The sequence below is a fragment of the Arachis hypogaea genome, chromosome 2, assembly GCF_003086295.3.
Source record: "Arachis hypogaea cultivar Tifrunner chromosome 2, arahy.Tifrunner.gnm2.J5K5, whole genome shotgun sequence".
Classification (NCBI taxonomy): domain Eukaryota; kingdom Viridiplantae; phylum Streptophyta; class Magnoliopsida; order Fabales; family Fabaceae; genus Arachis; species Arachis hypogaea.
In genome coordinates, this window is record NC_092037.1 from 88,053,713 (window position 1) to 88,069,254 (window position 15,542).

The 15,542-nt window shown below is 30.8% G+C and overlaps 1 protein-coding gene across 6 annotated transcripts; it reads left to right on the forward strand.

Annotated features, from left to right (window-relative positions):
- Positions 1-1,277: 1,277 nt before the first annotated feature.
- Positions 1,278-15,126, forward strand: LOC112749691 (disease resistance protein RPP2A). 6 transcript variants are annotated; one of them, XR_011873600.1, is made up of 10 exons: positions 1,278-1,872; positions 7,655-8,756; positions 8,990-9,444; positions 10,244-11,351; positions 11,567-11,842; positions 12,204-13,010; positions 13,159-13,382; positions 13,579-13,787; positions 14,030-14,128; positions 14,231-15,126. XR_011873600.1 is itself a non-coding variant. In XM_072219526.1 (10 exons), the coding sequence occupies exons 1-10, from the start codon at positions 1,397-1,399 to the stop codon at positions 14,251-14,253; spliced, it is 4,710 nt and encodes a 1,569-aa protein (XP_072075627.1). In that variant the 5' UTR covers positions 1,279-1,396; the 3' UTR covers positions 14,254-15,126. The 6 variants fall into 6 exon arrangements, 3 of the variants coding, with proteins under 3 accessions (XP_072075627.1, XP_025653840.2, XP_025653827.2); XR_003175157.3 differs by having other exon boundaries at positions 1,279-1,872; positions 13,159-13,300; positions 14,008-14,128; XR_011873599.1 differs by having other exon boundaries at positions 1,279-1,872; positions 13,159-13,300; positions 14,008-14,141; positions 14,231-14,370.
- The last annotated feature ends 416 nt before the right edge of the window (positions 15,127-15,542 follow it).

Genomic DNA, 15,542 nt, shown 5'->3' on the forward strand with positions numbered 1-15,542 from the left:
AATGATAAAAATTTGAAACTAAACAAAAAATAAAAAAATATGTATATAATATAATATAACTTTTTATGTGAACAATATTAGGGAATTATTTTTTTAATTATATTTAATTATAAATTTAATGTATTTTTTATAATTTTATAAATTTATTTGAATTATATTATATTATTTATTTGTTTTTTGTAGAATAAAAAGGTAGAGAGAAAGAAAATAACAAAGAAAAAAGAGAGAAAAGTAAGGAAGAAGGAAAGAGGGAGTTTGTTAATTATGGAGTAAAAAAATTTATTTTAATTGTAATAAAGAAATGTCTATTTGTACATTGTGGTTTGTCAAACTAAAAAATAGAAAGAAATGGAGAACGAGAGAGATGTAGTCATGTAGATAAGAGAATGAAAGAATATAATTCATTATTTTGGAAGAAAAATATTTTATCTTAATTTTAATAAAAAAGTGTTAAGTGACATATTTTAGTTATTAAATTAGATGTAATATAGTTATATTTTAATTTTAATTATAATTAAAGAATATTATGTTGTATATTTTAATTATTAAATTTATAATTAGTCATTTATAATGATATATAAGAAAGATAAAATAAATGAAAGAATAAGAAAAATAAAAAAAATGAGAAAAAAACTTTTTAATTTTAAAAAAAAAATTTGATTTCAATTACATGCAGATATATGAATTATGACATATGTTTGTTGTGAAATTTATAATATATATTTGTTAATTAAATAATACTACATGACTAATAAATATTATTATTTTTTATCTATAATAATTAGTATTTATATTTATAAAAATTTTATATATAAAAAATATATAATTATATTTATATTTATCAAAATTTATATACATAAATTAATATAATTTATACTTATTTTTTTTAAAAATTTATATGTATAAATTAATAAAATTTATTTATTAAAAATAATTTAATATTTATATTAATTAAATAATGACTAAAAATACTAAAAGAAGGTTAATTCTAGTAATTTATTTTGTTAATTTTATTAGGAAAGGTACCATAAAGAGTAAAGGCAAATGATTGAGAGATTTAATAATAAAAAAATACAGATAAATAATAAAAAATATTAAATAATATGAATAATTGATATATTAAATATGCAAATAATTATTCTAATATTAAAATTTAAATAAATAATTTAAAAATATATTATAATTTTATTTTATTTGACTAATTTTAAATGTTATTATTCACAACATTTACAAAAATTATTATTTATCTAACACAATTCTTAATAAAAAGGTGATGACCGAAAGGAGACCAAAACTCACTGTTCTCTCCATAGCATTATATCTGCTCTGCAAAAGTCCACGGTCAACCAAATGCCAAATCCTCTCACTCACTCTCACTTTCACCTAACCAGCAAGCATGTCGTCAACGGCGTCATCTTCTTCACAAAACAATGAACCCGGACTCATGAAATTCACTACTTCCTCCTATCGAAACTGGATCCACGACGTGTACGTGAGCTTCACAAAAGAAGACAGTAGCACCAAGGAACTCGTCTCGGATCTCTACGCAAGGCTCAGGGAGGCAGGGGTTCGCGTCTTCAAGGACGAAATGGAGCCCCGAAGTGGAGACCAGATCCTTTTCAAGGCAATCGAAGATTCTAGAGTTTCGATCGTGGTTTTCTCCCGAAGCTATGGAGATTCGACGTGGTGGTTGAAGGAATTGGAGAAGATAATGGAGTGTCGGAGTAGCAAGGGTCAGAAGGTTGTGCCGGTGTTCTACGGTGTTGATCCGTCGGAAGTGCGCGATCTGACTGCTCAATTTCGAACGGCGTTTGCATACCGAGGACCTCTTAGGGAAGCTGCTCGCCTTCCGGGTTTTGCCACAGATATCAGGTACTTTTAAAGCTGTGTTTGATTTGAATAGAAAATAATGCTGAAAATCTTACATGCTTTTGTTTTGCGGTGTTTTGTTAAAAAAAAAAAAATTGTTCAGCAACACTTTTTTTTATATTAGTAAATATTTTGAATAAGGTCTTATTTTTATAAATTTAAAATTTAAAATTTATAATTTAATATTAACAAAAAAAAATATTGGTCGCATGGCATTACTCAATAAAAAAACACTTCTATTTTTATTTTATCCGATTGACTGACCACCCAACTTAAAATAAAAATGTACACGATAGGAGTAGTAAATGATTGAAATTAGAAGTGATTATTAATTTTACTTTAATTCTAGGTGTCAATGGTTTAAAATAGAATTGGATTAACACTAAATCGAATCAAAATTTACGGTCTACTAATTTTAATATTTTTAAAATTTGTATACTTTATTACAATTTAAATAGTATTTATTTTATTTTTATTTATCAATTTAATTTATTTTTATTTAAAAATATCAATTTAAAATTATTTTTGAATTTGGTCTTATTTAAAATTTATCCAAAATTGTATCTGCACATATCTCAAGTGCTGCGACCTTAATTTCTATTTTGACCTTACTTTAGGTGCTGTGACCCAAATTAACTTTTGAACGCAACTCGGATGCTCAATACCTATTTCTCGATCTATAACTATTTCGGGTGCACCCTAAATTTTACGTGTCATAACTCAGGATCTCAGTATCCGAAATACGTTTATATTCGTGTTAAGCTCACAATATTTGAGATATGGTAAGTTGGCTCAGGATTTGGTGGTTCTAAAATCTTTGGACCACTTAATGGTCCTATTAAAAAATATGTTTTTAGAGTTTTTTTTAACAATTGCTACATAATCTTTAAACTAATTTTAATTACAAATTAACCCTATATATTTTATTTAATTATAAAAATTGTTTTTTATTTTATAAATTATTATTTTATCAATTATCTATTACATTTATTAACAATCAAATACAAAAACAACGACCAATTATATCTTCCATTGATCTTAATAAAACTTTTGGCCATTCCAATCGATTAAAATATTAAATTTGATCTCGTGACGTTCGTTCATGGCTTCCAAATCGTGTTTCCTTAAAATTCAATCTATTGGTTTATCAAAACAATCGATTGAGTTATAACTCAATCGATTGAATTACAATGTATCATAAAACAATCAATTGAAAGTTGTAAGGTAGAATGGTTTTGGCTTAAACCAATCGATTGTTTATACTTTCCAATCGGATGAATGCCTCAAAACAATCGATTGTTTTTGTTACTCAATCGATTGAATTCACGAAAACAACATGGATTTGCCAAATACAATCGATTGGAAAGTGATGATATTGAAGTTTTAGCAAAATTCAATCGATTGGTAATGTAATCCAATCGATTGGAAGGTGATGAAGTTGAATTTTTTGCCAACTTCAATCGACTGGTAATGCTACCCAATCGATTGAATAAAGCACAAAAATATTAATAAATTTGTATAGGAGTACATTCATTATGTTATAATTTTAATAATTAATGTAAATTTTAAAAAATTGAATAAATTTATATTTATTTTGATTACATCCAAAAGTGAATTATATGTATTCTTATAATCAAGAAATATACTTAACTTCTTTTATAATAAGTAAGTTTTTCAATAATTTAATTTATTAAAAAAATCTCATCTTTTTATTTATCCTACAAAATAAAAATTCATATTAATAGTTTTGAATAAGACAATTAAAATAAAATATAAAAATAAAGCTTGAATAAAAAAATATAAAATTTTCAATCTAAAAATATAAAATAGTTAAAAAATAAAAAAAATATTTAAATATGATTTTTCAAGACACTCTATAACTTAGATGAATAAATATTATTTTTAAAATGAATCATGATATATTGATACAAAACTTATTGTGTGTAAATTTTTTTAAAAATTAATAAACCCCTCTCGTTAATAACAATATTGGAACTTAAATTTGAACGCTAATTGATATTATATATTGTGTAGGTACTTAGAGTATATTAGAAAAGTACGTTAATAATTTGAAGAGAAAAATTATTAGTGTAAATTTAATTTTTTTAAAATTAATTCTTATTGAACTATTCTACTTTTATTCCTTCAAAACATATCTTAATAAAAATATTTGTAACAATAATTTACATCCAATAAGAATATCTTAACGAGCAGTTATATCATTCTGTCATAGGTTAATGCAAAATTTACAGAACGTGAGTACGTGATTGAGTATGTTGTTTTAGATTATAAACATAGGGATAAAATAGGAAAAAAATAATTGACATCAAACCCTCTGTATTCCTAATATAAATTGTTATAGATAAGTATAGTTTCTTAAAATTTTGGGGTGTCCAAGCCACTACTTGCTCCCCTCTAGGTCCTTCCCTGATTGCTAGCTAATTAATTAATAATAAAAAATAATAACATCTATTTACTTTTTAGTATTTTTCAATTTTTGTAAATTAATAAAAGATAAAAAAATATTTTTTTCTTACACAATCAATTTCACAAATAAAGTATCGAAACGAATAATTGCAAAATTAGATATTCTATTCACTGACTTCGATTTTGTAATCAAAACGATGGTTTATTTTTTGAACACCACAATGAAAAACTTGATTGGACCTTTGCTGATTGCTGCAATGGTGATTAACGATGAAGAAATAATGGATATTAAATAGACGGATAAAAAATTAAAAAAATTGGATATTGAGTAGATGGATGTTCCAAAGAAAAATAATTAAATTTTTTATAATCAAAGAAAATGATACACGATTTCAATGGTAGAATTGAATAATTAGTGATGGATTATTCACCAATTTATAATGTTAATATTAAGAAAAAGATAAGATTAGTTTATCTACATCAAAATAAAACACCAAAAATTGAAGATAAAATTTTAAAAATAAGATAGATGAATAATAAGATAATTTCTAAAAAGATAACAAGATTGAAATAGGCGCATAACACATTTCAATCGATTGGGTAGCATTACTAATCGATTGAAGTTGGCAAAAAATTCAACTTCATCACCTTCCAATCGATTGGATTACATTACCAATCAATTGAATTTGGCTAAAACTCCAATGTCATCACTTTCCAATCGATTGTATTTGGCAAATCCATGTTGTTTTCGTGAATTGAATCGATTGAATAACAAAAACAATCGATTGTTTTGAGGCATTCATTCGATTGGAAAGTATAAATAATCGATTGGTTTGAGCGAAAACCATTATACCTTACAACTTTCAATTGATTGTTTTGTGATACACTGTAATTCAATCGATTGAGTTACAATTCAATCGATTGTTTTGATAAACCAATTGATTGAATTTTAAGGAAACACGATTTGGAAGCCATGGACGAACGTCACGAGATCAAATTTAATATTTTAATCGATTGGAATGGTCAAAAGCTTTATTAGGATCAATGGAGGATATAATTGATTGTTATTTTTGTATTTGATTGTTAATAAATATAATAGATAATTGATAAAATAATCATTTATAAAATAAAAAACAGTTTTCATAATTAAATAAAATATATGGGATTAATTTGTAATTAAAATTAATTTAAAGACTATGTAGTAATTATTAAAAAATTCTAAAAATATATTTTGTAATGGGACCATTAAGTGATTCAAAGATTCTGAAACCACCAAATCCTGAGCTTGGTAAGTTACTATAACATACACATGTTAAAAGGACCCAATTTAAGATAAGCAATAGACAAATGATTTTATTGAACATGTCTTAATCTTGAAATTCGGTAACCTGCTACTGTCTCCTAAGGTTAACGCTGCTTTAATTTCGAAGTTGACAAAATAGAGATTTTGTAGCGTTACATTTACCCTTTTTCCCAATATAGTCTCTATCTATCTATTTTCTTCAATTCTAACACTTAATTTTCAATTATTTTTTAATTCATCAAACGTAATCTTTTATTTATATGAATTTGTTCAATTATGTTTTAAATAATTTTTGACATAGTCCCAAAAACGTTGTCAATACGCATTAATGTTAGTGGAACTAACTGAAAATTATGGGAAATATTATATCAAAAAGGGAAAATATTTGAAATATAAGAAGCCAAATTAATAAATTAATAATATAAAATATAAGTCCAATTTGTGAGAAATAAAATATGTAGATGAAGGATAAAAAGGAATATTTAGCCGAAAATTTTCAAAAACGAAAAATATGATGAAAAACATGGACCATGCTTTGAAGACAGTCTCTCTCATAGTCCCTTTGGTCTCTTCTGAATGAGTTCTTTCATAAATAATAATTCTTGTTAGCTTCATATTGAACTGCACTGAATCGAAAGGTTCTATTTTCGCTTTGTTATTAATAGATTATCTAACATTGTGAACTTTTACTGGTATGTGGTAATTATGAATATAATATCTACATTGTTGCCAAATTTGTCTCTAGCCTATTTTTTCCGACTCTTTTGTTTTCATTTATAAAAATAAAAGATGTTAACCAAAAAGGGATTTGGCATGGTATTCTAAGCCTCGAAAAGAACTTTGATTGATTCTTGGAGAGTATTTTAGTTAAGAAGTCAAGCTTAATTAGGCCCATAGAGATCATTCTCCTTCTCTAATACCAAGGAGGGAGATACCTTAGAAAACCCAAAAAGAAGCTACAATAGTAAGAACAATTTTTGTTTAGAATGAGTATAGAGATGGTACATTGCATGATTAGTATTGGACATGATTCAGAGCACATGGAAACTGATGAAGTTGGAGAATAGCAGAAACATCATCTTGCAAAGGTGGTGACATATGGGCCACCTAATTTGGACTCTTCGTGGAAGACAGGGCAGCAGTATTGGGCAAGCAAGCAATAGTCATTGGCGATTGATCCAGCATCAATGACTAGGGTAGGCAGGAGGGTCGACCGCGGACAAGGACTCCAGTTAAGCTGCACTAATTGGGAATGAAAGGTTGAAGCTGGTGGCTATGAATTTATAAGATATGAGGCTGATTTTAGTCTAAGAAAAGTTCTGATGTGTAAACACAAGAAAGAAAAGAAATATTAGGCAATGGTTTCCTCCCTCACCTAGTGTAATAGATAATTGCCATATGCTAAGTTGCTTAATTTACAATTGCATTCACATATAATCGTATTTATCATAAGGGTAAATCCCCAAAAACAGACCTGAATTATATTGGCACCGACAAAAAAGCCCTCGAATTTTGTTATTAACAAAAAGCCCTCAAATAATTTAAAAACATGTTGAAAATGTCCTGAGACCTACTCCATTAACGGAAAAGCATAACGTAGCTCACTTGCCAATGTCAAGAGTCTCATTTAACACATAAGAAACTTTGTTTGCCATCTCATTCTTTTTTGTTAACGCAGAATGTCTCATTTCATATGTGTATATTGTTGTCACGTTTTAAAATAATTTAAAGACATTTTTGTTGATAACAAATCAACCACAAAATAATTCGAGTGCATTTTTTGGAGTTTACTCTTACCATAATAAATGAAGATGTATTTATGCTTATGCATAAGCTAAAATATCTCGAGATATATCATTTTTGATGATCATTTTCTCCTATGGTTTGTCCTGCTTGAGCATGTTGTTTGGTTTTGGCATGTAATAATGATAGTACCGTTATACAGTTATACTCCCTTTTAAGAAATCTATTTATAGACAATATATAGTTTTTTTTTTCCCAGAATATACGTGTCTTGTGTCGATGAATATGTAAATTCGCTAACCCATATTGCAGGGAGACAGGTGAAGCCGTTGACAATATTGTTGAACACATCACTGCCTTTTTATGTGGTGAGGATAACTGGTTCACTGTGCCGAATGTAGAAAAATTGCAATCTCGGGTGCAGGATTTAATTCAAGTTCAACTGTTGAATTATCATAAAGTTCAAATACTTGGGATATGGGGAATGGCAGGCATTGGTAAAACAACCATTGCCACGGCTCTTTATAATCAAATCTGTTACAGATTCGAAAGGAGGAAATTTGTTGACAATATCAGCAAGAGATGTGAGCAGCATAGTATGATTTTTTTACAGCAAGAGCTTCTTTCTTGTATCCTTAAAACGACAGAAGAAGCAACAAAAGAAACAATAAAAGAAGCAGTGGAAGAAGCAAGGGAAGAAACTGCAGAAAAAACAAAGATAAATAACATTGAATCAGGAAAACTGTTACTAAAGAAAAATCTCAGCAATAAAAAAACGCTTCTTGTTCTAGACGATGTGACTGAACTAGACCAGCTAGAGGCTTTGTGCGGAAGTCGTGAGTGGTTTGGTCCTGGAAGCACAATAATCATCACCACAAGGGATAGGAATATGCTCAAGGGCGTTGATGATATATATACAGTGAAAGGAATGGACTATGATGAATCTATTGAGCTATTTTGTTGGCACGCATTCAAGAATAAGGAAATTCCTACAGATGACTATCGAAAACCTATAGAATCTCTAGTTGATTTGTGTGAGGGAGTGCCACTGGCTCTTGAAGTAGTTGGATCTCATTTATATGGAAAGGCGATAGAAGAGTGGGAGAGTGCATTGGAAGTACTCGAGGAACATCCTCCTCTTAAATGGCAGAGGTTTCGTCGAGTGAGCTTTGACAGTTTAAGAGATGATTCACTGAAGAAGATATTTCTTGATATAGTTTGTTTCTTTGTTGGGATGAACCGGAATCATGTTGTGCAAATATTGAATGGCACTGGACATAATGGAGAAAAGGCCTTAACTGCCCTTGAAGATAAATGTTTAATAACTGTGGATGGAAACCAGCTTCAAATGCATCCCTTGATAGAAGAAATGGGAACTGACATTGTTGATGAGGAATCACGTCTTACTCCCAAGGTGTGTAGTAGGTTATGGTTTCATGAGGATATGTTTGTTGTATCATTAATGGATCTTATGTTAAACTTTGGTTTCTTAATTATCGATTACAAGAACTTGGATAGTTAGTTTGATTGTAAATTGGGCTTCTTTGATCCTAACCCGTAAATTAGTACTTACTAAAAGTCTAGGTAAAATTCTTGTTTGAGACAAGTTTATCATACATTTTGATTTTTCCTTTCTTCCATTTGCAGCTAACTACCTATGATGTATTCTTGAGTTTCCGAGGAAAAGATACTCGTTCAACATTCACTTCACATCTGCATGCGGCTCTTGAAAATGCTGGATTTTATGTTTTCAAGGATGATGTTCAACTTCCAAGGGGAGAATGGATATCAATTTCACTACTGGAAGCAGTGAAAGACTCCAGATTGTCTATTATTGTTCTGTCTACAAATTATGCTGGTTCAAAATGGTGTCTAGAAGAGTTAGAGAATATAATGCAGCTTCAACGAACCACAGCTCACGCAGTCGTGCCAATATTCTACGATGTAGATCCCTCCGAAGTACGTCACCAAACTGGTGCATTTGGACAAAAGTTTAATGATCTTTTAAGAAGTCACCCAGTGGAGGAAGACAAGGAGAAAAGTTGGAGAACATCACTCCGTCAAGTTGGTAGCCTTTCAGGGATTGTTGTGGTAAATTCCAGGTAATTTAATATGTCATATGTTTTCCGATTGTTTGAATCTGTTAATAAATTTTATGTCTATGAAAGAATCATTTCTTATTTGTTTAATCTGGTAATGTTGGTCCATTCAAAAGAATAATCTTAGTTGCATTTGTTTATATTCAAGCCTTCAGGACAATTTCAGTTGCTTTGCATCACTTTCTGTAAATAATTGAAAGGCAACAGCTCTGTTTTCGTTCCCAATCTTTTAACCATATTTTGAAGTTGTCTTATAAGTTTTTCTTTTTGCTTCAATTTCATCCATTATTAATAAATTTTGTCACTTTTATGTAAAGCTCTACAATTTTTGTCTACTCATACTTGTTAAATGAATTAGCTCTTATTTTGGCATTTTCGAACTTGAAAACTGAAATTTAGAGGACTACAAATGAAACTAGAGCTGTTACATGGATAATATAATATAATACAATATGTAAAATGACAAATTAAAAGCTAGTTGGCAGTTTTCCTTTAGTAAAACTGATAATATTTAGTGAAAAAGATGAACAATGAAATTTTTCCAAAATATTAGGTACACGATTTCTTTTTTTGAAAAAAAAAAAACATTAAACTTTTGGGAATTTAAATTTTGTCCAAAAGATCAGGGATGAGAATTGAATGGTTGTCTATTCAAAATTTTGCATAAAACCAATCTCTCACATTGATTCTATTATTTTTCATGGTTTAAGTTTCCCCTCTTCATTTGATATTGCATGTGTTAGAGAATAATGGCTATATAAAAGATGGCACTTCTTAGTTATCTTTGGTTCCTGTAATATAGGAATGAGAGTGAGGATATCAAGAAGGTTGTTGAAGATGTTACTCATTTGCTTGACAAGACAGAGTTATTCGTTGCAGACTATCCGGTAGGAGTAACATCTCGTGTGCAAAATGTGGTCAATCTATTGATGGAACAACAATCAAAAGATGTTTTACTTCTTGGGATATGTGGGATGGGAGGAATTGGTAAAACAACCACTGCCAAAGCTCTTTATAATCAACTTAGTCGCAAATTTGATTGTAAGTGCTTCCTACTAAACATCAGGGAATTTTGGGAGCAAGATAATGGTCAAGTTTCTTTACAAGATCGTCTCCTTTCTGGTATTTACAAAACAACAAAGATACCAATACGTAGCACTGAATCAGGAAAACTTGAATTGAAGAATCGACTTTGTCATAAAAAGGTGCTTCTTGTTCTTGACGATATAGATAAAGTGGAGCAAATGAATGCATTGTGTGGAAGTCATGAATGGTTTGGTTCCGGAAGCTGTATAATCATCACAACAAGAGATGAGCATCTGGTTAAAATGCGTGGCGTTGAACCTATAATTTATAGATTGGATGAAATGGATGATAGTGAAGCTGTTGAGCTTTTTAGTTGGCATGCATTCAAGCAAGCATATCCAGACACAAATTTTTCTGTCCTTACTAAAGATGTAGTTGCATATTCTTCTGGACTGCCACTTGCTCTTGAAGTTCTTGGGTCCTATTTGTGTGATAGGGAAATCGAAGTGTGGAAGAATGCTTTGGAGAAACTTAAAAGGATTCCCAATCATAAAATACAGGAGAAGCTAAGAATAAGTTTTGATAGTCTTAGTGATGATACTGAGAAAGAGATATTTCTTGATATAGCATGCTTTTTCATTGGGATGGACCGAAGTGATGTTATTCAGATATTAAATGATTGCGGACTTTTCGCTGAAATTGGAATCAGTGTCCTTAGAGAGCGAAGCCTTGTAACTGTTGACAGCACAAACAAGCTTGGAATGCATAATTTGCTAAGGGACATGGGAAGAGAAATAATTCGCAAGGAATCACCAGATGAACCTGAGAAGCGTAGTAGATTATGGCTTCATGAGGAAGTCCTTCATGTATTAACAGAATACAAGGTATGGATTATGCTTTAATTTATGATAATATTTTGATGGATCTGTTGTTAACATTCATGTGTCTTCTAGATTATTCCAATAAATATGAAAATTAGTCTGCTATAGCAATGGTTTTGTATCAATTTTGGATTTCAAGCATCATAATAAAAGTAATATTATGGACTTTTAGCTACCTAGTATTTACTTTTATGTTTTGTGTCTTCATTATATTTCAGGGAACTACAACTATCACAGGACTGGCTTTGAAGTCACCAAGGACGAATCCAATTTCATTAAGCACAAAGGCATTTGAAGAGATGAATAAACTCAGATTGCTTCAGCTCGAAAAAGTACAACTTGATGGAGATTTCAAATATATTTCTAGAGATCTTAGATGGATGAGTTGGCATGGATTTCCTTTGAGTCACATTCCTAAAAGCTGCTGTCAGAAAGGTTTAGTTGCCATTGAGTTGGAATATGGCAATCTCAAAATAGCATGGAAGCAGGCTCAGGTATAAAGCCTGTGTTGATTTTTGTCTTTCATGAGTTCTCTTCACTCGCATTGTTTTTTTCATGCAATAAATTTAAATTCAGGGTATGTTTTATTTAGGGGTAAAAATGGGGTGGATATTTTCTTTCATGAGTTCCCTTTTTCTGTTGAGTAATGCTAGGGAATCAACACTATAACAACCAATTTCAGCAAACATTATAGCAGATTGTCAAACAAGTCCAATATAAATCCCACTAAAGATGAGCTTTTTTTAGTTGGATTTCTGAATGTTTCTTCTAGTTGTGTTTCGGATGTTCTTGTTTTTAAGAGTTTCAGATATTCTAATTTTCTATTGTATGTCTTGTGCTTATCTTTCCTCACAGTTGTTGAATAAGCTGAAAATTCTGAATCTCAGTCATTCTCATCAATTGAGAGAAACTCCAGACTTTTCATACTTACCTAACCTTGAAAAGCTAATACTCGAAGATTGTTCGAGTTTGTCTTCGGTTTCCCATACCATTGGACATCTCAATCAACTTCTTCTGATAAATCTGAAAGATTGTAAAAGCCTTCGTAGCCTTCCGCGAAGCATCTATAAGTTAAAGTCACTCAAAACTCTCATTCTTTCTGGATGCTTAATGATTGACAAGTTGGAAGAGGACATGGAACAGATGGAATCTTTGACAACCTTGAAGGCAGAAGACACTGCTATAACACAAGTTCCGAATGCACTAGTAAGAATGAAAAATATTGGTTACATATCTTTGTGTGGCTTTGAAGGATTGGTTCGGGATGTTCTTCCATCTATCATTTGGTCATGGACCTATCCAACAAATAATGTGTCATCTCTGTTTCAAAATACTCTCTATCATCTATCATCTATGATCAGCAAACTTCCAAAGCGTAGTAGTCTTTTGTTGGAATCCGGTCTGCAACTTGAGATACCTGAAGATGTGGTCTTGAAAACCTTAGATGCTACAAATTGCAAGATAACTAATCTTGATGAAAATGCTTCCGTCCATGATATCACAGAAGATGAGAATGTGACTGTTTTTGATTCTGATGATATGGAGACCGATATGAATGAAAATGTTTCTGATTTTGAAGATATGGCAGTTGACAGAAATGCTGTTGTTTCTGACATGCTAACAGATAAAAGCATTGATATCATTTCCAATGGAGGCGAAAGTGTAAGTGATAGTAGTCTTGTGTAATTTACATATAATTTCTCTTGATCGTTCGTAAGACAAAGATTGAAGTGAAAGTAAGGCATTTTTCACATTTGAACTTAATAATTTTTCTTTTGTGTTCCTCTTTCACCCTGTTTTTTGGGTATAGAGAATTAGCAGATTCTCCAGACTTCGTTCTCTTGTTCATGTTGTTCTAAAGGCACGACTATTTTGGTTTGGTTTTATTGCTATCCTAATTTGGATCACATGCAGTTATTCTGAAAATCAAGAATGTTCAACCTCATTTCAAGGTCAGAAGCTGTCTCTGCTGCTTTGTCAACACATTTATACACTTAATAATTCACCTATTTGACATCCAATTTAGCTTTCCCAGTTAAGCATCGAGACTTTAAATTCTAAGTTTTGCTTTTTAGTTTTCAATATATTGATTTGTGATAGAGTATGAAAGCAAGAAAGAAAGTTTAAACGGTTTCCTCCATTTTAAATCATTGTAGCTTAATTGAATTAGGACATAACAAAATTTAATGCATTAGTATTACCACTAACATTTCCGCTCTTTTCTTTGCAGTATGTCAGCACACACCCACTTTTAAGGAAGCAGAGGTAATTCCCAATAAGCAAGTAGTGAAGTTGTTAGAGGAGGAAAGTAAAAGAAAGAGTAAACTCTCATATAATCGAAGAGTTGTGGAGCCTCCGCCGGAAAGTAAAAACATCGAAGCATCGGCAACCATCAAGAAGTCCCGGCCAAAGTCTAAAGGAGATATGCCTTTAGTTAAGGTATTAATACTATCTTCAATTGGAAATTGTAGTCTATCCAATACAAATATTTCAATTGAGATAGTAAGAGTTCTTATAGTTCTGTAAAAAAAAAAAAAGAGTTCTTATAGTTTCTTTTGAAAGGATTTTGGATTCAATTGATTAAATTGGCTTAATTTATATTTTAATACATCTCTTTTTTTTCTTTTTTTTTTTTTTCCGGAACATGATCAATCTAAAGGGCTTCCTTTTACTTCTTGTAGACATATCCACCTGCAATTGCTTCATTGTCTAACTCTCAAGAGATGTCAGACAATTCAGAGTATGCTAGCAATACTCAAAATCAAGATGAACTGCTTCAGGCAAACCATTTTTGTAAAATCTTTCAAATTGCAATTTAAATCCATATAAATGCATGACACGTCTATTTTGATTACCATATTCTAACAATTTACCTTGTGCAGACTCTTTTTGCTTCAAATCCTAAAGATGATGAACTTGCATTGATTGTTGATCCTATATCACTAATCACCACTCAAGAAGACAATGATTTGCTTGCAGAACTAGAACAAATCTTGTCAGAGAGCTATGTCTTGTCCACGAATAAGGTCGCTTCTGCTACTTCTGTTTCAGAACTTCAAAGTCTTCCATTGATTGCAGTCATTCAAAAAGTACAACTACTTTTGGATAATGAAGTAGAAGCTTTGGTAGCAGATAATGACATTAGAAAACAGCTTCTTGACTACTTAGCTCATCTGGTTCAAATGAAGTCACAAGTCCCTACAAATATTCAGAAGTTGGTCAAGGAGATTAAGGAATTTTATGAAGGTTTTCTTGGTAACTTTCCACCTATTCAAGAAGTCTTGGACAATCATCAAAGGTTAATTGACACTAAGAATAGACTTGAGGGGGAGCTGGAAATAGCCAAGGCAAAGCAGGCTCATTTTTCTACTTCAATTTCTAAAGGGAAAGTGAGGATGAATGAGATGTCAAAAGAGATCAATGAGTTGGAGGTGAAACTGAAAGCCTTATATGACAAGAGAGACAAATTAAAATCCGCTGTGAAAATTTGTGAGGTTGAAACTATAAACATCAATAGGAAAGCTGTCACTTGGGTGAAAGAAACTGAAGAGGTTGTGAGTACTCTTAAGGCTTCAGAGTCTGCCTTCAAAAATGCTGAATCTTCAAAACATAATTATGAGAGGAAGCTAAGTGAATTGAAGCGAGCTCTTGGCAAAATTAAACATTAGAATATTCTTCATTTTGTAATTATTCCTTCAAAAAAGCCCTACATCCAAGTCATTTATCTAACCAAGTCATTTTGTAATTATTCCTTCAAACACTGCTTCTTTTTTTCGCACTTCTTTTTCTTCTTCTTCTCGTACATTGCTGCTGCTACTATCTCTTCTTATTCTCCTCATTTTTCCCCATCTTTCTCTTTTGTTATCATTGTCACCACCTTCTCCTCTTCTTCCTCTTTTCTTTCTCATTTGAATTTATTCTCTTCCTTCCTTTTTCTCCCCCTCTATCATCATCATCGTCGTTATCATCATTGCTACTGCTACTGCCTCTTCTTATTCTCCTCCTTTTTCCTCATTTTTCTCTTTTGTCGTCACCACCACCACCACCTCCTTCTTCTCCAATTTCCTTTTTCATTTGAATTTATTCTCCAATCTTTCTTTTCCTCCTCCATCATCATCATTATCGTCATCATTGTCATTTTTTTCTTATACACAAATTACAATGTTTCTTTTTCTCCTTCATTCTCTTTCAAAT

Bases quoted from the DNA above. Each gene is read 5' to 3' on its own strand.
- LOC112749691 (XM_025798042.3), top strand. From the start codon at position 1,397: ATGTCGTCAACGGCGTCATCTTCTTCACAAAACAATGAACCCGGACTC. The intron at 1,873-7,654 runs GTACTTTTAAAG...CCCATATTGCAG, and splicing joins GGTTTTGCCACAGATATCAG to GGAGACAGGTGAAGCCGTTG. The intron at 13,301-13,578 runs GTCAGAAGCTGT...TTTTCTTTGCAG, and splicing joins ATGTTCAACCTCATTTCAAG to TATGTCAGCACACACCCACT.